Here is a 27205-nt window from a genome sequence, read left to right as displayed (position 1 = left end):
AGCTCTGCTACCTCCAGCTCCACCTCCTGTCTTTTACTCAATGCCACTGTCTCTAATACATACAACATCTCAGGTCTCACCACAGTCCTATAAACTTTCACTCTCACAGATACTCTTCAATCACAAATCACTCCTGCTATCACTCTTCTCCACCCACTCCACCCTGCCTGCACTCTTTTCTTCACTCCTCTAACTATACACTGGCGATCAAAATTAGAGACCAATTTATAAACAATTGAACAACTCTGAAATTATGTCATCTTTACTGCTCAACAGTTGAGCGAGTTTTTGTCCTGTCTATTCCATGCTACCAGAACACCTTTTCCACAAAATAACTAAGGCATTTCCAAAAAAAACATTATTTTGCAGAAAACACACTGATCAAAATTAGAGAACACTTTCAGATACCTCCCAGTTATTGGTGTTAATCTGGTACCTGGTGATAATTTCCTTGATTATCTGTCAACCCCTATTTAACTGGCAGCCTAACTTCCAGTTTCACTGACTCTGCATGATGGTGGGCCGTTCTATAGTGACTGAAAGCCTCCGGCAGCAGGTTGACCAGATGAAGGCCAAAGGGATGACCCTATCAGCCATAGCAAGACAAGTTGGTCGTTCCAAATCTGTGATTTCAAGAATATTGAATCTTTACAACATCACAAACTCATTCAAGTCCGCCAAGAAGGCTGGTCGTCCACGGAAGACAAATACGAGAGAGGACAGGATACTGCGGAGGATCTCAATGGGCAATCGTTTCCACACTGCAGCTGGAATTGCTCACCAGTTCAGCGCTGAACAGGGTAAGGATCTGTCTCGTCATACAGTGTCTCGTCGTTTAAGAGCATTTGGACTGAAAGCCCACTCTGCAGTGACCAAACCTCTCATTAGCAGAAAGAATCAAAAGGCTAGACTAAGCTTTGCTGAGGAGCATGTTGTTTGGACAGAGGAGAACTGGTCCAAAGTTCACTTCAGTGATGAAAGCAAGTTTAATTTATTTGGGTCCGATGGGAAACATTATGTTCGGCGACAAACTGGAGAAAGATGCAACCCAAAGTGTGTAAAGAATTTAGTGAAAAGTGGAGGAGGAAGTGTCATGGTTTGGGGCATGTTTTCTGCAGCAGGAGTTGGGCCTCTTATACAGCTACATGGCAGAGTGAATGCAAATGTTTATCAGAACCTTCTTCAACAACATATGGTTCCTTCCTGCGTTCATCACCCAATCAGCCCGCAGTGTTCATGCAGGACAACGCTCCATGTCACACAGCAAAACAGGTAAAGCAGTTCCTTGAAACTGAAACATTGAAATAATGACATGGCCCGCCCAGAGTCCTGATCTCAACCCAATAGAGAACCTCTGGAAAATCCTTGGTGGCAAAGTTATGGCCAAGAAACCCACTACAGTCACCGAACTGTGGAGGAGACTGGAAGAAGAGTGGACCAAAATCACACCAGAGCAGTGTGAGAGACTAGTGCTGTCCTGTGGCTGCAGATGTGCTGAAGTCATTCAGAGCAGAGGCCTGGACACTTCCTACTAATTGCTGACTGTTGTAACCTTCAGAAAATGTTGTTGTAATCTTTTTCCATGCTACAGTCATTGTTGTTCTCTAATTTTGATCAGTGTGTTTTCTGCAAAATAATGGGTTTTTTTTTAAATGCCTTAGTTAATTTGTGGAAAAGGTGTTCTGGTAGCATGGTATAGACAGGATGTGCATGGCAGGGAAAATGTAAGGTCACTACAAACCTTCTTTGGCCCACAAGCTCTAGTTTAGGCATCTTCTCTGGTACGGAAAGATGTCTTGAAGATTTTTGTTTTCCACCATGTATAACTCCAATCTCATTACCATCTAAAAATGAGCCTCTTTGAGCTCTTATTTGCTGCAGGTCTGATTCTTAAGTAGCTCTAGTGGGATTGGACAATGACTTACAATCCTCATCTCCAAGTACACTCTTTCAGAATTGATTATGCCATAGTGAAAAGATTGTATTTAAATTTTAAATGGAGAACAAAAATACCCGGGAGAGCAATTCCTTCGAGTGTGGGATTAAAAATTTTTGTGACTTTATGCATTGTAATACTACAATACCATGCAAAAGCATAACTGGTCCATTAAAGCAAAAAATATATCTATATTAGCAAAAAAAAAAAATACTTTTTTTTAGTACAATCTCATTCAGTGGACATTCTGCTAAACAGAGTGGTATTCTCAAAACTTCAATTTGTCCTTCAAGTCACAAAAAAAAAAAAAAAGGTGCACAATTTATGCATCTCAAAGGTTTTTTTTTAAAGAATTAATAAATTGATGAATATTTTTGCGCTACATTTATAAGCAATGGTTAAATACTTTTTAGACAATCAATCACCCCCAAATCGATATAATGGATTTTTTTCAACCTCAAGCGATGCCATTTTGGTTTCTCCTCATTATTTACCATTACACTTGTAAAATCCATATTCAATAGATGTTTCCTGTTCGATTTTTAAAATCCTGCTGTTCCTCTGAGTCAGAGCCATTCAATTCTATAGAGGAACTAGCAAAGATAAATGAATGGAAAAGGGCAGAATGTCAGGACTGAAAAAAAATTCCCCCGGTTACATAAAAGAGTTTTCTTACATATCTAAAAAACTCCTCACCCCCATGAGCAATCCACTATTAACATATAAGAACGTGTGAAGCTTCTCTAAATGCTCCAGTATTGTACCATAAATTTAATCATCATCTTAAAGTATCTTTACAGAGACAATGATGTTATAAAGTTGTATAAAAGAGATTACAAGATTAGTGTCTATAAGTGTGTTACTTATCATTTTATGTTTGTCCCTAATGAATGAGCCAGTGATGACTGCGGCAAGGAAAAACTTCCTGAGATGGTGCAAGAAAGAAACCTTGAGAGGAACCAGACTTAAAAGGGAACCCATCCTCATAACAGTTCTATCATTGTTGAGATGTACTTTTAGGTGAATTCAGAACTGTTCATGCAACCTGCCATCCATTTGTTGATTACTTTGTTGTTTGGCAACACAGTTCTCTTTCTTTGTTGCCTTATTTCTGCTTTTTCTCCAGTTCTGATTTTGTGGCTCCTCTGTAACTATTTCCATTTGAGGTTCAGTTCAACAGCACTAAATATAGTTCATGTAAAATGAACTATATGTAAAGACAAGCATAAATACATTTACCTTTATGGCATTTGGCAGGCGTTCGTATCCACTTATAACTGAGAAGTTGAGGATTAAGAGCCTTTCTCAAAGGTCCAGCAGTGGCTGTTTGGCGGTGCTGGTATTTTAACTTGTTGACCTTCTGATTAAAAGACCAATGCCTTAACTACTAAGCCACAGCCTCCCAAATACTTGCGTTTTGGTCACACTAATTTGCACTTATTCATATCCAGAAGGTCATTTCCAGAGGGAAAATGGATCATAATGTTGTATGAGTGGTATTTTGGATGAACTTACCCAATATGGCAACCACCTCATCATCTTGAATGACTTCTAGGGATCCCGACACTACAAAGCAGAGACTGTCCACGCTTTCGCCTGCGTGGTAAATGAGGTCCCCTGGAGCACAGTGGATGGTCTGAAACTCCATAGCAAGAGCCCTCAAACACCCATCGCTTGCCAAGCGGAATGCAGGATGCTCTTTGAACACCTTCCTGTTGAGATGGACACAAATATCCGCTCGCATATCCTTTGGGCAGATCTGCAACACCTGAAGGAAAACAGAAAAGGACCAATCCTTCAAATCCAAAGTGTCTCTGATGGATGTTTCTTTTTTTTCTTTTTTTTGGATCCCTTGCTTTTGCAATTAAGCAACTAAAAATAATGAATACGACAGGGCTTGTAATCCTTTTGGTAAAATGGAAGCCTTTCTAAAAGGACATCTGGACAAACACCAGAGTTCTTGCACACTGTGATTTTTAGAGAAGTTTAACCAAACATTTTAAGTGTAATCTTGAACATGTGAAGCACATTTGTCACTTTGGTACGGATGTTATTGCAGCGAGATAACAAATGAGCTAGTGTGATAGTCAGAGTGAGTGATGAAAACAAGCTCCTTGCACACAAATTATAGTCTCTTGACAGCACTTGGCGCCAGGTACCTTGTCGGTGTCGATTCCCCTGGACATGGACCAAGTGGAGACAATGTAGTCCATGACTCTCTCACTGAGCCCTTTGGGGACCTGGTAAAGCTTCAGGAAATCTCTCACGCTGTTCAGCATCTCATGGTAGCGGTTAGTGTTAGCGTACATCTGCTGGAAAATGGTTGTCACGTTTCCAAAGATGGTGGCATACAGTAGGGCTGGAAAAAAACACAAACATTGATCTGTAAATATGAATTTGAATTGATCTACAAAGGCTTTGCATACATTTTCTAGCCTGTGTGAACTTTTTCACAAAGTGTGATATGGTAGTTTGGCTTGGTCATACAACATGTACAACATTTCAGGGTATGTCAGGATGCATATTTTTTTTATTTCTAGCAAAAAAACAGACGTGTTCACCAAAAGTTGATAGAACCGCCAAGTGATATGAGCTTGCAAGTCTGTTTTTATGTAAGATTTTTAACTATGCAAATCTGAATTGTGATATTTTTGCTCATGCTACTTTGAGAACTCAAACTGAGGTCTGAGATTTGGCAGAACCATTCTATCGTATTTTAAACCAGTGGTCCCCAACCCCCGGGCACCGGTTCATGGGTCAATTGGTACGGGGCCACACAGAAGGGATACATAACTTAAATTATTTCCCTTTTATTGATTATCTGACTCTGAATGATGTTTTATTTTGGAAAATTACCGGATTCTCTACACCACATCTGTCTATGACCCTCTCTTGATGCATGTTAAGATGCCTCGGTCACATGTCTTACCAACATCCTCTACGTCTGGCCGCTAACACATAATGTAAAGCATATTATAATGAAGCTGGCTTTATGCACAGGTGCATTGTCATGCTGGAACAGGTTTGTTTCTCATAGTTTAAATAAAGGAAAAAATGTAAATCCCCACATCTAAAGACATCCTATATAATTAGGCACTTCCAAGTTTAATGATAACAGCTTGAGGAAGAACCACATACATACACAGTTGGTTCATTCTCACCTATTATCACTAAGCTCCACCTCTCTATGCTCAGGGCCCCCACTTCCTTTGAAATGCAAAGTCTATGTAAATTCTATTACAAATCTATTACCAGTCAATAAAATTGAGCTACACTAAAATACTGTGTGTTCAGCAGTGGCACTGCAGATCAATTCCTTCTCTGACAATTAGTCCCCATAGGTCAGCACTTTTTCATAGGCATGTCACCCTCTGTCCTCTCCAGATGCCCCTCTCCTACACCAAGCTGATACAAATCAATTCTGGCTCTGGCAATACCAGTGACAGATGAGCCTGCTGGATCCCATTTCAAGTCAAGTGAAGCATGATGACTACTCTGCACTCTGCTTTAATGCAGTAGACACTTTGGTATGGTGCCAAATTGTTTAGCTGCCCTCGGCATGGTGTATTCCTTGCCGCTCGAGAGAACAGCGCACAACCTTGCCGAAGGAGATTCGCAACAAAGGTGTGTTTGCGTGTAAGTCACAGTGTGGGATTAATGGCAACTTCATGCGGACATTAAATACACACCAGGTAGACTGTCTGTCAGGGCTTAAAACTGAAATCACGGCCAAACAGCAGCACTGACGATCTAGTAAGTGAGCACCTGACTGCATTGGTGATGACAGTTCCACTGCGGTTTTTTTCCAGCGTGATGCAAAAGCATCAACTATAATAGATGAAGTACATCCAAACAGTCAGAGTAAATTCTTCCATTCCATGATATTACAACTACTGTCAGATCACTGATCTCTGATTTGTTATAAACATGGCAAGTTTAATTTCTCAGCACACATCCTTTTTTTCTAAAGGAAACAAATCGACATACATATATATAACATTTTAATATGTTAAATCTCCAAGGAATATGGCCTACAAACATCTCCTCATTCTGAATTTGAACATGAACACTGCATTTCTTCTTCAGTTCTTGTGCTTGAGACATTTTTTTCCTCTCCAGGGAACAATCAGGCCAATTCTTAGGATACGAAATTCTGTATCATGAGCTATTGTTACTTATTTTTTCCTCCTACTGATTCAAGACTTATAGTCTGATTGCGTCAAAGCTTTAAATGATAACAATTTATTTCCCAGCAGGCCAACACCAGCGAATATAAGAGCTGAATATATGTGTGAATATGTAGGGATCTCCTAAAACTACAAAACATCTACATCTTTACACATATTAAAAAACAGGATGCAGGAATGTGCATGAGCATACTTAGGAAACTTAGGAATCTTTTTTTTATTTATTTGTATAGCGCTTTTCACAACAGACATTGTCTCAAAGCAGCTTTACAAAAATCAACAGTCCAGGTGAATGGTGTGCATTTATCCCTGATGAGCAGCCGTGGCGACTGTGGCAAGGAAAAACTCTCTTAGATGTTATGAGGAAGAAACCTTGAGAGGAACCAGACTCAAAAGGGAACCCATCCTCATTTGGGTGACAATCATCACGTCTTACTGCCAGCTCTGGTTTGAAGGTGGAGCAAATTTGTCATAGAAAAGCAGGGTTTCAGTTTATTTTATTCACTATATACTGAAATGTATTTATGTATTTAAGAAACATTTAAGTAGCCAGACTTCTCCAGATTATCTATAACAAATAAAACTGTGTTCTTCAAGTGCTAATTTAGCTAGTTATCTGTAATAAAGCTAACTCATAGGATTTGAACATAGACATGAATGAGATTTTCAGTCATATTCTTATCTGATGTCATATAATTTAAGATGTAGGCAAACTTTCGAAAATATAAGACAAAATTCCAAATTAATACAAGTTAGCTTGCTAAATGCTAATTTAGCAAAACGAGGACAAGTAGCAAAACAAAATAAATGTATGTGGAAATGTAACAGGATTCTGAACTGCACGTCACTCTGGATAAGAACGTCTGCCAAATGCTGTAAATGTATATTAGTGCTAAAAGCTTCTCGGTACTACACTGATCGTTTAATGGTGGATGTGAACGTTTCAAAGCTGAAACCTATAAAAATAAAAATATATACTGTAGTGTTCGGTTAAATAATGTCAATGTGTTTTCAAAGCACAATTTGAAATGAGTGAAAGTAAACCAAAGTGCCGTATGATAATAAAAAGTATAGCAACAGTCAATAAACTAACAAAGCACAGTACAGGAGATTCTATTTTTATCTACCATACAATATTTCTACTGAAGATACACCATGACCGACCCGATATAACATTATGACCACCTGCCTAATATTGTGTTGGTTCCCCTTTTGCTGCCAAAAAAGTCCTGACCTGTCGAGCATCAACAGCATTAACTAATTTGAGCTACTCGTCTGTTGGATCGGACCACACGGACCAGCCTTCACTCCTCATGTGCATCGATGAGCCTTGTTTGCCAACGACCCTGTCGCAGGTTCACCACTGTTCCTTCCTTGGAGCACTTTTAATAAATACTGACCACTGCAGACCAGGAACATCCCACAAGAGCTGCAGTTTTGAAGACGCTCTGACCCAGATGTCTAGGTTCAAATGTCTAGACGTTCAAATCCATTTTTCCTGCTTCTAATACATTGACTTTGAGGACAATTTGTTCACTTGCTGCCTAATAAATAAATCCACCCACTAACAGGTGCCATGATGAAGAGATCATCACTGTTCTTCACTTCACCACTCATAATGATATAATATACCTGATCAGTGTATTTACAAATAGGCAGATAAGGGCTCAACTTGTAGCAGCTTGGTGTTGCTTGGAATTTGAACTTCTGACGTTCAGATTCATAATCCATTGCTTTATCCATCTTCTTTCGGCTGCTCCTGTTAGCGATCATCTGTCTCCATACCTGCTCTTTCAAACCAAATGCCCTTATCCAGTGTGATTTACAATTATCTCATTTACACACTAGACATGGTGAGGCACAAGGGCCGGAAAGTGGCAGCTTGGTGCTGCTGGGATTTAAACTCACAACCTTCCCGATCAGTCCAACATTTTAACCAATGGGCCACCACTTTTATTTAATTTTTAGTTCTATTCAGGACTCTTGAACTGTCAAAGCAACTGTTTCCTCCTTCACATCACAGTTCTTAAGGTAACAAGTGTATTAGTATTGGTGTTTAATTTGAGATTTGGCCCTGTCTTCACTCCCTGTCCTGCCATTGGTCTGATTGTGTCCACCTATTTTGCATTAGTTTTAATTCGTTTGTCTTTATATATATATATTTTTATATACAGTACAGACCAGGGTTAGGGTTTGGACACACCTTCTCATTCAAAGAGTTTTCTTTATTTCCATGACTATGAAAATTGTAGAGTCACACTAAAGGCATCAAGGGCTATTTGACCAAGAAGGAGAGTGATGGGGTGCTGCGCCAGATGACCTGGCCTCCACAGTCACCGGACCTGAACCCAATCGAGATGGTTTAGGGGTGAGCTGGACCGCAGAGTGAAGGCAAAAGGGCCAACAAGTGCCAAGCATCTCTCGGGGAACTCCTTCAAGACTGTTGGAAGACCATTTCAGGTGACTACCTCTTGAAGCTCATCAAGAGAATGCCAAGAGTGTGCAAAGCAGTAATCAAAGCAGAAGGTGGCTACTTTGAAGAACCTAGAATATGAAATTTTTCAGTTGTTTCACACTTTTTTGTTATGTATATAATTCCATATATAATTCCACATGTGTTAATTCATAGTTTTGATGCCTTCAGTGTGAATCTACAATTTTCATAGTCATGAAAATAAAGAAAACTCTTTGAATGTGTGTCCAAACTTTTGGTCTGTACTGTATATATATATATATATATATATATATATATATATATATATATATATATATATATATATATATATATATATAAATAAAATATATCCAAAAATGGTGGATTGTCCCTTCCACCACTGTTTTAAAATTATGGACCCTGTAATATGCTTCATAGACCCTCGGGTTGGTGAGGGGTTTAGTGGGAGAGAAATCCCGGGGCACCAGTTTAAAAATCCAGGCAAAGCAAATTACAAAAAGAAATTAAAACTGTTATGTTTTATGCTGCAAGCGTAACTGAGAAGCACGGCAAAGTATTTCAAACCACGCAAATGACTGACTCTTACTATAAGATCTGCTGTAGCTTTACACTGCACAATGTGGAATGCCAGTATAATTAGTGGTTTTGTTGCTGACAGATCAAACAGTGTACTGAGTCATAGAGATGCCTACTTTCACTGGCAGTTAAAGAATAACGCTTCTGATTATATTGTTTGTGTGTGTGTGTTAGCGCCTGACACTTTTAGATAACCATGCTGTCTGCGATTGTCGTGCTAATACAAAAGAAATGCCCCAGAATGAGAGTTGCTATGGTGATGTTTAACCTTTCCAAAACTATGCATACGCATAGATTTGATCTTGCAACGACACACTTATACCTGCACTCCATAAAGACAAGGAAGAGTGGAAGTTTCCCTCCAGACAAATACTGTTATACTGTATGTAACGTAGCTAATGCGAAAAACTGCAAAAAGTTTCAAACCGAGCTCCAAATAGAAGCAAGAACCATGCTGTCATCATTATATCAGAACTCAAACGTGTTTTTTTCTCGCTCATACTCTCTCAGTAAGACAACACTGCTTAAAGACCTTACAGCTGCAAATTAAAGACAAGCGCATCTCTCAGCACTTCTGTAGTGGATCGTGTCAGCCAAAGCACCGGATTTAGCACCCTGTCAGCTACAGTAGTCGCAGCTCGCACAAATACTCTGAAAACACGACCCTATTTAAGGCACGCAGGAGCATTTCACAGCTTTCTCATGGACACACAGATGCTGCACTCATGATTATCTCGGTAGTTTCTCCAGACAGTCTTGAGATCAAATGGAATTAAACGGGAGACGTCTGCTTATGCATGTGTTTTCCCTCCTGAGACAAAAGAACAAAGTAATCTCAGTTAATCTCCTTTTGAACAAAGTCGCACTCTGCTCTCAAGTCTGCCAAATTAATTGTGTCAATTTCTACCATTACTACCCAGAGTGAATATGGTGTTAGCATGCAAAGGTATATTTGATATTGAATTTTGACATACAATCATATTTAAATACACACTGTATGGAAAGTTTGCCCGACACCTGTGCTTCTGTAGAACATCCTATTCTTCATATAGTGCCCATTTACTCTTATAATGAACTTCACTTCTCTGGGAAGATATTTTTCACTTACTTTCAGCCACAAGGATAAGAGTAAAGTCAGGTAGTGATGTATATGAGGTGGGGAGGCCTGGGGTGCAGGGTTGATGTCAGCGCTTTATAGCAGGAGATCTTTCACTTCAACCTATATAAACATATATTCATGGAGCTGGATTTGTATGAAGGTACGTTGTCAGGCTGGAACCGGTTTGGGTCTCCTTGTTAAATGAAGGGAAAATTTCATGCTACACCATTAAAGACACCCTATACAATACAATACAAGTTTGGGAAAGAACCACATATGGCTGTATCATGTACTTGAAGCATCTAAACTGGCATGTGCATCGACTGTAATTGACAAACTGATGCAGTGCTTTTAGGTAAAGGTACAGTAGCATTGCAGCATCACAGCTCCAGGATCTTGGCTCCTATACGGAGCTCAGTTAGTGTGTTTCTGAGGTTTGCATGTTCTATTTGTGTTTGCGTCCACATTCTCACATATACTGTCTGTTTTACATGCCTTTATAGTGTCTTTATGGCATGTTCCTGGGATTTCTTGACCTGGATAAAGCACATCCTGTTGATGATAGAGTGTAATGAAGATAAGGTACTGGTGAGGTACACTCTAACCCATGTAAAGCATATAGTCATGGAGCTGGCTTTGTGCACAAGCGCATTGTCATGCTTGAACAGGGTTGGGTCTTCTAGTTCAAGTGAAGGAAAAATGTATACAACGGTGTGACACTGACTTTGTGGTAACAGTTTGGGGAAAAAAACACATCTGTCTGGAAAAGTCTATTATATTTTGCATACTGCTTTATGACTTTCTGATGCAAATGCTTCAGATTTAGCCAAATAGTTTATTTGTTACGGTCTCTAAAACACATAGTAAAGAAAGAAATCCACAAAGCTTCACGTAGTTTATGATTCCATGAATGTCTTCAGAGTGTCTCTTTTTTCTACCTAATACATGATAGGTGCTTCTACTGTATATTTATGTTTTATGTCAAATGTGTGATGAGACCCGTTTCAGATTTATGACCCTATATGTTTCACTAATTCGGTTAACCCTTTCCATTTTCTCCACGGGTTTGCAGTTGTAATTAAATAACGATCGCTCTAATGGGCAGTGTGAAGTCGCCGAGGTGTAGTGAAGTGTTGAAATGTAGCCAGTCGAGTCTCGTGGGTTAGGAGGAACCGAGAGGATGTTTTACAGACAGACGGTGAGGGAAAGGAAATGACAGGCAGTGCTGAGACTACATGAGCCAGAGCTTTATTAGGCTCTGCACTGTAATTTCTGCAAGTCGAGCACCAAACCTGCTGCAGCAAAGCCTCACGGAAAGAAATACCTCAGTGCTCGAGCTTTGTTATATTAGAAAGTGTCAGAAGGTTCATTTGTTTCGTTACGCTTTCAGTTTGATAGGAAAATTCAATTGTGATGAAGAAATCGGCCTATTCTTCTTCTTCGTCTCAGTAGTAGTAGCAGTAGTGTTTATTCATCTTCATTTTCAATATACTTTATTACCTACAGGATGTGCTTTAGCCTGGTCAGGGTTATAAAAAATAACAGAAACACTTGACATACCATAAAGACTTGCAAAAAAGAAACATGCACTAAATGAACGGGGACCAAACATAAATAGAACTTGCAAACCTCAGAACATACACTAATCCGGGCTCTAGATAGGAGCCAAGATCCTGGAGCTGTGATGCTGCAATGCTACCGCTGCTTAAAAACACTGCATCAGTTTTTCCATTACAGTCAATGCACATGCCAGTTTAGATGATCCAATACAGGTAAAAGAGACAGAAGAAAAAGACAAAACAGCTTAGGCTTCTTATACACTATAGGGAGAAAAATATTGGAACGCCTTTTTTTTCACCACGTATGGTTCTTCCTCAAACAGACACAATGTTAGAGTCACACAACTGCATTTGATGCCTTCAGATTCTGTAACATTATAGCAAAATAGCATTTGAACTAGGAGACCCAAACCTGTTCCAGCATGGTTTACATGGGTTGCAGTGGAACATCTCCCACTATAAAGCTCTGACCTGAACTCTGTTAAACATGAATGAAGCTGACTGTACCCCAGGCCTCATCACTTCACCTATATCAGTATCTGACTTTTCTAACACCATTGTGGCTAAATGAATCTCCACAAATCTGCACAAAATCTAGTGGAACATCTTCCTAGAAGAGTGAAAGTTATTATAACTGTATATGGAATGAGGAATGCAAAATCAAATGCTCAGGTGTCTACAAACCTTTGCCCATATACTGTATATTTATTTATATATTTCTTTAAATGTAAGAATATATAAAGGCACCAGGAGCATCATATCACATATAACCTCATCCAGATTCGGTCGATATCAACCTACTCGTTCACTCGGTTTTTCAGTAACCGCTTTTTTCCAGCATGTTTTTTTTGAGCTGGGAATTGAAATTGGAGAACCCAGAAGAAACCCATGTGTATATACAGGGAGAACATGCAAAACTCCACACAGACAGTAACCAGATCGCTGATGTGAACCGGGAACCTTGAAACAGTCATAATGGTATGATGTCATAATGTTATTGGAAAAGGTTTTGAAGACGTTACTTAATGAAAAATGGTACTAATTTATGTCGCATTTCTGTAAACCGTCTACGTACAAATTTAGACCAAAACTGAATTTTGTTTTATACATCAGGATAATTTTAGTTTTAATTTAATTTTCAGGGTCTTAGAATAGCACATGAGAATCAATGTGAATGTTGCGGTGGTCAGTGGCTGTAGATACGAGCAGTAAAGTAAAACAGAGTCGGACACGTGGTGAGTTCTGCATTCCCGGAGACATGCTTATAGTGCCTTAGCAGTAAAGGAGGAGAAATCTTAGACTGTATTGACTCACTGAAAACTGCACTACCCCGCTTCAGCCTTTCTTATTTATTGCCCTACATTATTCACACCGTATCAAACAAGAGCAGGCATGATATCCGAGAAAATCCATTAACACACACACACACACTTAAGAATATTGCCATTCTGGAGCTAGGACCACTATACACATTGCATGACTAAGCTGCATGCTTCTGGTTGATGAGGTGACAGTTGCAGCCCCAACCTGATGTCTCTGTGGTACAGCAGCTCTGTCACAGCATGATCCTCTGGCTTCCTGTCTCTCCCTGTCCTCCTTTCCTGCCAGCATAAATCACCATCAGCCCCAAGCAGGAGTACACATCGCACCACATGCACCCGAATGTAGCACCAAGGCTAGTGCGTTCACACACAAAGTAGAGTCTGCGTTTGTGCTTATAATAAACTCCACTCTTCTGGGAAGATATTTCACTAGATTTTGGAGTGTGCGTGTGAATATTTGTGATTATTAAAACCCTGAATAAAGTCATGTAGGTGAGATGAGGAGGCATGGGGTGCAGAATTTCCATTTATCCCAAAGGGGTTCAATGGGGTTGAGGTCGGAGCTCTATAGCAGATCTTCCACTCCAGGTCATGTAAAGCATATCTTCATGGAGCTGGAACAGGTTTGGGTGTCCTAGTTCAAGTGAAGGGAAAAATTTCTATTTTTTCCACAGCATCCAAAGAGGTCCTATACATATGTGTGTGCCTGCAACTTTGTGGAAACCATTTGGAAAAGAACCACATATGGCTGGAAGAGTCAGGTGTCCCAGTACTTTTGTACATATAGTGTAAGACTGATACATTGATCAGGCACAATGTTGACCACTGAAAGGTGAAGTGAATAACACTAATGATCTCTTCATCATGGCCTCTGTTAGTGATTGGATTTATTTATTAGGCAGCGAGTGAACATTTTGTCCTTAATGTTGATGTCAGTAGCAGGAAAAATGGACGACTTGAAATTGTGACGTCTAGACGACTGGGTCAGAGCGTCTCCAAAACTGCAGCTCTTGTGGGATGCTCCCAGTCTCCAGTGGTCAGTGTCTATCAAAAGTGCTCCAAGGAAGGAACAGTGGTGAACTGGCGACAAGGTTGTGGGGGATCATTGATGCATGTGAGGAGCGAAGGCTGGACCGTGTAGTCTGATCCAACAGATGAGCTCCTGTAGCTCAAATTGCTGAAGAAGTTTAGCTGTTGATGATCAACTGGACACACTTGTTTTGGCAGCAAAAAGGGACCAACACAGTATTAGGCAGGTGGTCATAATGTTATGCCTGAGCGGTGTATATATATTTCCAGAAGTGTTTACATTTAACAAGCACACAAGCACAGAGGTACTTTTGCTTGAATAGTTATATTATGATTTTTATAACACCAGCAGTGTCGATAACAAATGTCCAACTTACACAGGGACATTTATGAAGGCTGTTTCATGTGATTAGATTTATAAATGTGTAATTGTTATATAAATATTTTTTATTTCCCCAGTTATCTAACTCAGAAAAGTCTGCAGGACAGAGGTTTACATGTGGTAGCTCAGTGGTTAAGGCTCTTAGTTCCTGATCAAACGGTCGGGGGGATCAAGCTCCAGATGCCTCTCTTGGGTTTCATGAGTAAGGGCTTTAACTCTCATGCTTCGAGAGTGCTGTATCATGGCTGACCCTGCTCTCTGACCCCAGCTTCTTTCAATATTGCTGGGATACGGGAAGAAAGATTGTGGTACACAACTCATCAGGTCAACCCAATCATCGTGCAAATTTAAGTTTAAGATGCATAATTTAAGTGACCGTGTATCCCAATATAAAGAAGATAACTAGAGGTGCACGCTTGCATTCACGATCCCCTGTCTCAGAGCACTCTCATGTTCAGACAAGAGGAAAAAAGATTCTGAACAGTCTGCAATCTTGCACAAAAAAGGGGGAAAAGACAAAATCCTCTTAAAAACCAGACCCAATAATGTAATCCATCACGGCCGGCAGGACAGAATGCAATCTAGTTCACCTCCATATAGAACCCATGCACTACAAAAAGCCTTTGCAGAAAGTGTGCTAATCTTATCCCCAGTAGAGCGAACGTACCCACTGTACTAGACGGCATCAGGGGAAGATGGAGAAAGACAAAATCCTTAGAAAGTTCAGACTGTAATAAAAGGTAATTGCACCTATTTCTTTTGCACTAGTTTTATGGGGGGAAATTTGAATGGAAAAATGTCCACACTAATACATTCTCTTTTGAAAACGCAAAATATTCTCTCCATTTTGGCCTTCCATTAAACTTAGACTAAGACAATGTAGTCTTTTGAAAACGCGCTCCACAGAGGATGAATTTGAAAACTCGGTTTTCGCGTTGCAGTGCGGACTGTGAAAACGGTGGTCGTCATGATGCATTTTTAGTCGTTGCAGGAAAGTCGAGCCAGAAAGTAAATAAGCGAAAACGATAGTGTGGACGCAGAGCGTTTTTAGACGAAAACGCTATTTTCAAATGTATCCGGATTAGTGTAGATGTAGCCTAAGACTCTGGGTTACTGATCAAACGGTGGGGGGTTCAAGCGCCAATACTGCCAAGCTGAAACTTTTGGGCTCTTCAGCATGGCCCTTAACCCTTAACCCTCTGCTTCAGGGGCACTGTATATAAGGGCTGATCCTGTACTCTGACACCAGCTTCCTACCCATCTGGTATATGCAAAGAAAGAATTTCTCTGCTGTAGTGTATATCACAAGTAAAAGCCTCTTTTTTCCACTAACAACAAAGTTACAGTATATTTATGGTACATAATTAATGGTACCAATTTAGTTTCCACTTGATTTAATATTAATCTACAATTTGTATCAAATGCTGTTCATTGACTTTACCTTCCAAAATGCAGATGTTTATTGTTGTTTTTGTAATTAGAACGTTTTTATATCTCTGTCGGTAAAGCCCCTCTGACTGTTTACTAATTGTATAGCCACGATTTAATTATCTTATTTCCATGCATCACAAGGTCATAGCGATGCCTCATTTTTATCACCGACGGATTTTGTCACCGTAATTGAAGTGCTCTAACATTGAGTCCGTTGTGAGCTCCGCTGTAATTGAATTCTTAGGCAAGATTTACAATCTCCCATTGATTCTTTACCCAAACAGAACCTTTACAACACTGGGGTCACAGATTCTCATGTTCTTTTTATTAGAAAGCGAACTTGTTTTCAAGAAACATACTCACATCCGATCATCATCATGGCCACGGCAAAAATCTTCTCCCCGTCCGTAGTGGGGGCGATGTTGCCAAAGCCGATGCTAGTCAGACTGGTCATGGTGAAGTACAGTGAGGTGATGTAGACCGAGTCCTTGCTCGGGCCGCCCTCCCACTTGCCCGAACCGCTGGCGTTGAAGCGGTATGGGTTGCCCACTGCCTCCCCCAGCAGATACAACCAGCTGTCGGTGCGTACCACATTGGCCTCCTCGTCGATGACCTCGTAATCCCCGATGCTGAACCAGATGCAAGCCAGCCAGTGAGCAGCCAGGCCAAAGACACACACCAGCAGCACCAGCACTGCCGCTCCATACTCTATATAGTGGTCCAGTTTGCGGGCCACGCGGCCCAAACGAAGAAGTCGCACCACCTTCAGAGAGCTGAAGAGGCTACTAATGCCCTGTGTATCAAACAATAAAGGGAAAATTAGATGTAATGCTTTTGTGGCAAATATTTTCCTCCAAATATCAGTGAAATTTAGAAACAAATAAGAGGATAGAATTAGACAAAGTTTATATCGCTTCATTCGGCAAAGAGGTTTGTAATATATTGCAATGTTATATACCACAAATCTGATTGCTCAGAAACTATGGAAGGAGTCTCCAGTTGTTTTGCTTTGCAAAACTCAGTATTATTTCCACCATAGGACAATGGAATTTGCATGTGACTATTTCTTGGTTGCATTTTTTTATTCATGTTTTTTATGTATTCATTTTAAAACAGAGACAAATAACAAGCTAGTCACTTGTTTAGGCACAGGTTTTCTCCATTAAATATGTAGTCAATTGGCCACCATATGGCCTCTTCAGAGACAGTTACTCCAGGAATAACGTTATTATTTCATGATAATGATGTTATGAAGGTTAAATCTGAAGCTTAGCAGGAACTGGTGATTTCACTTTGAGCTTTCGCATGGCTGAAATGGCCAGTGTTTTGCTCACTACTCACATGGGGTGATCATAAAAAATGCATTGCTTTTGGCTGGAGCAAAGTAAATCATCAAAAGCATATTGACTATCAGGTAAAGAGGAGTCATGCATGACATTGGTGGAGCATCCTCTCTGGGTATCACATCTGTATTTTTTTGAGCTGAGCTGAGCTGAATTAGCTTGCTTACAGCACGTTGACTGAAGTCCAGCAATTCCAGTGACCTCAATGATTTGGAGGGAGGAGACTGTGCCAGCAGTATTAATCTTTATTTACACCACTTGGCTTCACCACTAATGAACAAACAATACAATATACATTTTTTTCCAGCAATTTACTGGTCAATATCTGTCAGTGTGGTATGGCATGGTTGCTAAAAAAACCCACATATACACAGAAATGTGCATCTCCATAACGGAGGCAGATGTGATTCTCCTCTCGATGTACATATACATATAAAGCAGCCACCGATACGATGCGATACGTTTCACCCCATTAAGATGCAGTGCGATCCCATTTCGATTCGATTCAACACAATGTGATTGAATGCAATACGATGCAATGGGGGAAAACATTATGCTATGCAATTCAATATGGTGCAGATAGTTCGCGTTTATTTCTTTGGTTTAAACAGACAGCAAATCATCAATTTACTTAAGTGCCTTTTGACTTTTTACAAACAGGCTGTTTAAATAAAACCAGACGTTTTTTTCCTGTTCTATCTCCAGGAGGTTACAGCTCTACTTCTGCCATGTTAATCTGTATTCTATGTCACTTTTAGGATACGCCTCTGTCTCCATAGCATTGCGATACCTCATGTTTACGTAGCAGCAGAGGTGCTGAGAAAACGCGCTCAAGAAACAGCGGGGAGAAATCGATCTACATATCAAACATTGGTCACAAATTATTGGTACTTTCTAAATAATAAAGGTAATTGTCACGATTGTCTACAATGCAGTAGCATGAAACTTTCCCTTTACCTGAAATAGAAGAACCAAATCTGTTCCAACATGACAATGCCCCTGTGCAAAATGCCAGCTCCATGAATATATGCTTTACTGTACATGCGTTAAAATGGAAGATCCTGAGCACGATTTAATCCTTTGGGATGAATGTGAACACTGACTGCACCCTAGGCCCTTCTCACCTCACCAACATCAGTACTTTACTAACACACTTGAGACTGAATGAATCTCCACAAATCTCCACAAGCACATTTCAAAATCTTGGAGAACATCTTCCCAGAAGAGTGAAGGTTATTATAACAGCAAATGGAGACTAAATGGGATGTTCAAAAAGTGCATACCAATTATGCTCAGGTGTCCACAAACTTTTGTCCATACAGTGTATCTATCCTGGTCATGATCACAACCTGTTGCAGATAAAAGCTGCATTGTTTTTTTTTATCTTTTACTGACTCTTTTGCTTTTATATGAGGTAGAGTTGAGTCAATTCAACATTGTTATTGGATTATCAAAGGTTATACTGCAGGTTCTATCCAGACATCCAAGAGTATTTGTCACTGATGTTACTTTTTCCCTTCAGGGGACATGAAGTGCAGGATCATTATGCAGGATATAATTAAGTCCATTAAATCTCCCACCTAAATCCTGCAGGACACCTTTAAATACTATCAGAAAACCATCCATCATAGGTCACATGTTCAACAATTAAGAGCTTTAATACTGCAATGTCAACCCATATTAAGAACCGAATGGCATCACTAGCAATCCTAATACAACAAAAAGAAAGAATCAATAAAAACCTGTAATTGTTTTTGTGAAATGTGGTACTCGGTTGTAGCTTCATGTCGGCCAGATTGCTGCTAAACTAAATTTAATGCCAAATATAAAGTTATGATAAAGACAAATAGTTTCACCTCTCAGATATCACTCGACAACGTAGCGAAACAGGAGAATAGAAAGGACTAGAAGACAATAGACAAAACCCAGAGGGAGAATATTCAGCTTGCAATTATGGTAAACTCTGCACCACTCTTAGCATGCGTCACTGCTGCTTGATTAAAGGCATTGAGAGACTCTTCTCTTCATCAAATCTTCAACACATCGCTGACCTAAACATCTCTAGTATTGTTGAGCAGCACGGAGGCCTCACTGAGGCTTCAATAACGCTCTGAGCAAGAAAAGACTGCAGACTAGACTATAATGAGTACTCCGAGCCTGCATTGCTTGAGAGAGAGAGAGACAGAGACCAATCGGCAGACATTTATTCTTGCCAAGTGCAATAAAAGAGGATAAAGTTGAGTGAAGTTTTGAGTCACTTTATTTTCCATTTTCCATAGATGCCATGTGCAGATGGCATCTATGATCAAAATCAGGTGTCCCCAAACTACGGTCCACTCCACGTTTGGAACGGCCCGCTGAAAAATATTTTACTCATGTCATATGTGTATTTAATAATAAATGTTGGCTTTCGAATTAAACAGTTCCCCTCCATCATTTACTGCTACAGATCCCCCTCCCATTAAAAAAAGGAAACATTATGTGGCCCTTACAGAAAAAGGTTTGGGGACTCCTGCTCAAGATAAAATGATGTTTACCAAAGCTTGGAGACAGCACGTTTATAAACTTTGTAAGTATAATGGTACATTTCCCTAGGGTGGAATAAACTCCCCCGAGGTGTCTGCTGTTGGCTCGCAAAATGCCACATTAAAAAGCCAGTTGGATAATTAATCCGTGTTTCCTGATGTCTGGTTTGACACTGCCAAAAGTAAAGATTAAGCACAAAATGTAATTCACGTGTCGGTCATCTGTCGCCTCGGGCAATAAGACTACATGATTTGTTTAACATAGCTAGTATACATCAAGCGTGTTCATTCACCAAAATTATCCAAATTTGAATGAAGTATCTGCCAAATAGTATTTTGAAAATGCTAGTATAAATCAGTTTAATGTACTGCCATCAGTGTGTATTTTCTATTGCAAAGCTTTTTTCCCATTAAGTGTCATAAAAACATTTATGTGCAGATGATAAAACTTTCAGAGTGTAAAAGATTTCTTTGCTGTGTGTTTCAGAGATCCAGGGAAATGTCCATACACAAAACACCCCTTTTAATACTTATTAAAATTAAAATCTTCCTCTTCTGTTTCTTTCAGCTTCTCCTTTTAGGTGGTGCTACAGCGGATCATCCGTCTCCATACCCCCCTGTCCTCTACATCTGCCTCTTTCAACCCAACTACCTGCATTGCTCAATGCCACTGTCTCTAAACCATACAACATCTCAGGTCTCACCAGAGTCCTATAAACTTTCCCTTTCACTCTCACAGACACTCTTCTATCACAAATCACTCCTGCTATCACTCTTCTCCACCCACTCCACCCTGCCTGAATTCTTTTCTTCACTTCTCTAACACACTCTCCATTACTTTGCACTGTTGACCCCAGGTACCTGAACTTCTCCACCTTCTCCACCTCTTCTCCCTGCAACCGGACCACTCCACTGCCCTCCCTCTCATTCACACACATGTACTCTGTCTTACTCCTGCTGACTTTCATTCCCCTTCTCTCCAGCATGTACCTCCACCTCTCCAGGCTCTTCTCAACCTGCTTCCTACTCTCACCACAAATAACAATATCATCTGCAAATATCATAGTCCATGGAGACTCCTGTCTGACCTCGTCCGTCAACCTGTCCATCAGAGCCGATCCTTGATGCAGTCCAACCTCCACCTTGAACCAGTCTGTCGTTCCTACTGCACACTTCACTGCTGTCACACTGTCCTCATACATGTCCTGCACCACCCTCACATACTTCTGACACACCTGACTTTCTCATACAATACCACAACTCCTCTCTCTCCACCCTGTTGTACGCTTTCTCGAAATCCACAAACACACAATGCAACTCCTTCTGACCTTCTCTATACTTCCATCAACATTCTCAAAGCAAATAAGGCATCAGTGGTGCTCTTCCTCTGCATAAAACCATACTGTTGCTCACAGATGGTCACCTCTTCTCTCAGCCTGGCTTCCACTACTCTTTCCCATATCTTCATGGTGTGACTGATCAATTTTATTCCCCTGTAGTTACTGCAGGTCTGCACATCTCCCTTATTCTTAAAGATCGATACCAGCACCGATTCCTCCGATTCTCCATTCCTCAGGCATCTCTCTTCTTCCAAAATCCTGTTAAACAATCTTGTTAAAAACTCCACTGCATCTCTCCTTAACATCTCCATGCTTCTACCGGTATGTCATCTGATCCAACCGACTTTCCACTCTGCATCCTCTTAATCGCTGCTCTCACTTTCTCCTTACTAATCCTATTCACTTCCTGCTTCACCATCTCCACACCATCCACCCTTCTCTCTTTCCCTCATTTTCCTTGTTCATCAGCTGCTCAAAATACTCCCTCCATCTTCTCAACACTTTCCTGTCTAAAATATCACCTTTTCATGCATTAAATACAATATATAGGCAAAAGTATGTGTGCCATATGTGGTTCTTCCCTAAGATGTTGCCACAAACTTGGATGCACACAATTTTATAGGTTGTTCTTGGATGCAGTAGCATGAACTAGGAGGCCCAAGAATGATCTTAACATAGGTTGGAGTGGGGGATCTCCTGTTATAAAGCTCTATAAAAAATGGGGAAAAACCCTTGTGGTAAATAAAAATTCACAAGCACGCTCCAAAATCCAGTGAAACATCCTCCCAGAAGAGTGGTGTTTATTATAACGGAGATTTGAGATTAGCGGTCGTACAAATCTTATGCTCAGGTGTCCGCAAACTTTTGAATTACCAACCACCCAAATTCTGTTCGCAGTCATGATTATGACCATTAATGAATGAAAATGGTCATAATCCCGTCAGGTTAGATCATTTCACTGAACTGGTTAACCGATGCTGCATGAGTTTAGCTTATTAGCTAGCCATCTTGTACTTGTACTTAGCGGTCTAATTTCCTGAGAGGATTTATAAGCCATATTTATAACAAATGTTTATAATCTTTTGTTATAAATATGGCTAATAAATCCTCTCAGGAAATAAGTCTCAAGAGCATGTTAGACAGCTAATTAGCATTAGCAATGAAGTTTATTACTGATAAATGAACATTTACAAATATTGATTCCCACAGAAATCCTGTCAGGTTAGCTCATTTTATTTGGCAGGCTAATATCTATGACTAGATGAAATGTCAATTGCGCCCTTGTTACTACTTGGATACTCTACTTATACAGAATGTGCTATGCATGAGTTTTTCTATTTCTATTATAGTGCACCATGTAGGTGTCAGCGAATTGGGACAGACATTAAATTCCCAGATAGTTTACTGTTATATTACTCTGCATTTATATATCCTTTGATTGGAGGGTCAGAGAGGGCACTAGTCAGAGCTCGCAAACTGCATCTGTAGCAAACTGCATTTATCTGTTCATTCATTGTACAATGACTGACAGAGAAGACGAATTTGATTTGGTCACAGATACACATTTACAAGATGGAATTTTCAAGAAAAGCTGGACTTTGTGAGGTAAGGTGGACCAAAAAAGTTTAAAAGAGTGATTAAGCTTTTTCATGAACCATTTATACTCTGTGCAGGGGCTTAGATTACGCGGGGGACATGTCACCCGCACTTTTTATAAAAAGTTATTCGTCCCCTCACTTTTTTAGTGGAGGAAAAAACAGGTAACACTACACATTTCGTCCCCCCCACTTTTGAAATGATGGCTACGCCCCTGCTCTTGTGCTTCCTTTTCTGTAGAATTTATGCAGGGAGAACCCTGGGTCATTATATGAGGTTAATCTTGATTCTTCTGATGGAGATGATGTTTGCAGACAGTGCAGCTGTGGCTACAGTGAAAGGAGAAATGTAGAATTGTGTTCATTGGGTTTTCTGCTGAAGCAATGCAAATCATTTTTACTGTATGAGATTTCTGTCTGTGATGCAGTGCTTTGTTCTACTGAGTTTGTCTATAATTTTGATGGTTTCTATAGTCGTGGTGTCACAATGATGGTATTAAGAGGTTATTAGAGTGATTCTGACAGGACACCACTAAAAGCCAATGTGTAACATGCACATTTCTGTTCTGACTACATATTACTGCATGGGCAATAAAATTGCAAATCATAACTCAATACACAATGGTCTAGTCTGATATTCATGAAAGTCATTTAAAAAATGATTCCATACCAACTAATGGCAAATGGTAGTGAACAAAACAGAAACCTTCTTACCTCATCAACATTCTCAAAAGCATTGATGACATCGTAGGGTAGGCAGGAAAGCAGGTCAATAACAAACCAGGTCTTTACATAGTTCATGCGGATAAGTTTCGGGTCTGATATCACCTCCCCGGCTGGTCCAACAAACGTCGTGTGAAAATTAAGCACAATGTCCACGAGAAAGATGACGTCCACGATGCTGTCCACCACCAGCCAGGTGACGTTGTTCTGCTTGGTCTTGAAGGAGACATTGTATGGTACCATGATGGCTGTGTAGAAGGTGAGGATAAGGATCACCCAGTCCCAGGTGGTCTTGAAAGTGCAATAATGCAGGATGATGTGGGGTGGTGTCTTGGGCGTCTCTTGTTTGTACTGGGGGAGGATGTCTGATCCCAACTGCAAAACCTGACAACAAGTGCTTAATGAATTTAATGCAATGTTTATTTTATAGCATTTAAACACAATTTATATTTACATTATGGATTAGATAGCACTAGGGACAATTGGTAGACACCATAAGGAATGCACAAATCATACATTTATTAGCAAGTCCACTGGATTTAGCAGGTATAAATGCGAATGTGTTTGCCCAGTTTTAGGGTTTAGTTGCATAGGAAACTACAGGCAAATGTAATTAAACATACGAATAATTAAATACTTTAATTCCTGTAGACATTTGTTTGAAGTTCTCATCCTTTTACGATAGCCATGAATTGTTTCTGTATTGCATGCTAGCAGTATCTTTTGCCACCATTTCTATATGTGCACTATATGAACAAAAGTTTGTTGACACCTGACCAGCGCGTCCCAATTCGCATTTAGTCCACATTTGCTCCAATAATATCCTCCACTCTTCAATGGAGATGTTCCACCAGGCTTGGGAGTGTGTTTGTAGAGATATGTGGAGATTCATTCAGCCACAAGGGTGTTAGTAAAGTCAGATACTGATATAGGTGAGGTGACGAGTAAGAAGTGGTAACTCAGTGGATAAGATGTTGGACTTTTGATTGGCAGGGTATGGGTTCAAATCCCAGCACCACCAAGCTGCCATCGCTGGGCCATTAAGCAAGGTCTGCTGGATAAAGGCATTTGCCAAATGCCATAGATGTAAATGTTTTCAATAGCTCTATAGCAGGTCACTCAAGATCTGGCTGGCTTTGTGCACAGCAGCATTGTCATCCTGAAACAGGTTTGGGTCTCCTAGTTCAAATAAAGGGAACAGTTTATGCTACTGCATCCAAAAATGTCCTGTACAATTGTGCGACTCCGAGTTTTACTAACAGTATGGGGAAAAACAACATACTGTATGGCTGGAAAAGTCGGGTGTCCCAATACTTTTGTCTATTAAAAGGAGTTTGTGATTGGTCCACCCTTAATGTGCAAAAGTCAAAATAATCCTTGTGCAAAGAGTATCAAATAAGAATAAAAATGTTAATGAGAATAAGTGACAAAACAACTGTGCAAAGTTGCAATACTCGTCCAACAGTAAAGGAATTAATGAGACCCAGACAGTAATGTGTCTCATTATAAAGCCTTATTTGGCAGAGCTGATGGCACAGTGAGCCAAAGTACTCGGAAATTCTCAAAAGGATTTATTACCTGAAAGATTCATAAAGCTGATGCCGGATTATCTGAGTGCTCTAGTCTTTAAATTCTAATAAGCAGTCAGTGGACAAACAACGAATACTGAGACTTTCAGAAAACAACATTTGTTAAAGAATAATACATATAACAGAGAGATGCATAGACACAGTACATTTATGCCCTTATCCAGAGTGACTTACATTTTTCTCATTGATCTATCTGAGCAGACGCCCTTATCCAGATCGACGTACAAAAGTGCTTCGAGTCTCTAGCAATGAATAAATCTACACTGGTACACAAGATTACAAACTTAATATAAATATAACTCCTAAATTCTACAAAGCAAACTTGGAAAGTGCTAATTTAAGTGTTTCAGGAAGAGGTAGGTCTTCAACCGTTGCTTGAAGATAGTCAGGGACTCTGCTGTACGGACATCTAGGGGAAGTTCATTCCACTACCTCGGTGCCAGAACAGAGAAGAGCCTTGAAGTGTACTTACCTCTCATTCTGAGAGAAGGAGGTACCAGTCGGGCAGTGCTGGAGGATCTCAGACAGCGTGGTGCAGTGCGAGGTGTGATGAGGGTCTACCCCATCTATGGGGTTAAAGGCCTAGCTGAAGAGCCCAAACGTGGCAGCGTGGTGAAGCTGGTAGTTGAACCTTCAGATCCAAAGTCTAATCGCTTAACCACTAAGCTACCACCTCTGCCACCTAATTTCCTTAGGTATTATCTATAAAGCTAGGATTTTTATATATTGATTAATATACATAATAGGGGGGCAAGGGTTTTGGGACACTGGAATTTTCCAGACATACAGTATGTGGTTCTTCTCCAAACTGTTACCACAAGCTTGGAGGCACACAATTGTATAGGATGTCTTTGGACATGCAATACAGTTGTCTCCAAAGCCAGCTCCGTAAATATATATACTTTACATGGTTTGGAGTGGAAGATCTCCTTCTAAAGCGCTCTGACCTCAATCCTATTGCGCATCCTTGTGATGAATGTGAACATCACCGCAGACACCCCAGTCCTCCTCACCTCACCTACATCAGCTGAATGAATATCCACATATCTTCACAAGCACGCTCTATAATTGAATAAAACATCTTCCCAGAAGTGTGGAGGTTATTATAGCAGCAAATGTGGACCTACTATGGAATGGGATGTTTAAAAAGCACACAGCGCATCATATGGTTAGGTGTCCACAACCGTTTGTGTATGTAGTGTATGTAAGTGTGCTTTATCTCCATGGTTCCTGAGGTAGAGTGTGTAAAGCGCCATCAGCAAGGTGGGCCTGCAGTTTTTCTCATTCGTGCTCGCTTGCGTACATGTTAAAAGAAATTGCCTAGTGTGTTCAAGGGTGCATATTTTTCCGAGGTTGTGAACGTTTCAGAAATCTTGCTTTATGATCAATCAGCATGTAAAATCCCCCTCACAAACACACACAGGAAGTAATAACGATCTTTATAAAGCTAGTCATTTAGGTGCACTCAAGACAGCTGTGATTATGGCACTTACAGCTGTTTTAAATGTCATGTAAAGTTTGGATATGCAAGGCTTTTTTAAAATAAATAAATAATGGACTGAGCTGAACTATTGAGACAGTTTTAGTCGAGCAGCTGCCTCAAAAGTGGAAGAGATTTATCTCAAGGAAGCAGAGGAGCTGTGAGGATTGGCACAGACATCCTACATCTTATAGCCAGGAATACTTAGGGACTGAGTTGAAATAGCCTTTGATGAGAACCGAACACGCACACATACACACACTGTACCTCAGCCAAACGAGAGTGCTTGTGGACGTTCTCTCCTTTATGAACAGTAGGAGTCAGCTGCTGGAGGACACCGCGGCTGCTCGTCAAAGCGCGAGTGAGACGAGCGAACTTGGCCCATCCTTAGGGAAATAAGTCAACACAAATGTGAGAATTCGATCTACCGTGGAGGTTTAATTGAAATAAAATATATGAACGGTTTCAGACTCTATAGACTGCACTTCCTGGTAGAATGGGGCTGTTTAGAATGGAGAAAACACTAATTAGCAGTTGGATCTCGAGGACCAGGTTTGGAAACCTCTGCTCTAAAGACTAACAATGGCAGTAATGAGCTATGCAACCATTTAACAGAGCAATTCGACAATATGCT

General features: G+C 40.2%; 1 protein-coding gene across 2 annotated transcripts in view; it reads right to left on the bottom strand.

The window, feature by feature from the left end:
• The window catches only part of kcnh1b (potassium voltage-gated channel, subfamily H (eag-related), member 1b), a 60615-nt gene that overhangs the window by 26653 nt on the left and 6757 nt on the right, over nt 1–27205 (bottom strand). For both annotated transcript variants that reach the window (XM_046856868.1, XM_046856869.1), the window contains 5 exons: nt 26839–26957; nt 23494–23886; nt 16340–16769; nt 4096–4295; nt 3452–3704 (listed from right to left, as the gene is read on the bottom strand). In XM_046856868.1, coding sequence (XP_046712824.1) covers nt 3452–3704; nt 4096–4295; nt 16340–16769; nt 23494–23886; nt 26839–26957 — 1395 coding nt within the window. The remainder of the gene's footprint in view (nt 1–3451; nt 3705–4095; nt 4296–16339; nt 16770–23493; nt 23887–26838; nt 26958–27205) is intronic.

The sequence above is a fragment of the Silurus meridionalis genome, chromosome 9 (genome assembly GCF_014805685.1).
Source record: "Silurus meridionalis isolate SWU-2019-XX chromosome 9, ASM1480568v1, whole genome shotgun sequence".
In the NCBI taxonomy this organism is placed as follows: Eukaryota; Metazoa; Chordata; class Actinopteri; order Siluriformes; family Siluridae; genus Silurus; species Silurus meridionalis.
Note: the sequence above shows the minus strand (reverse complement) of the source record. Positions and strands in the feature narration are given on the sequence as shown.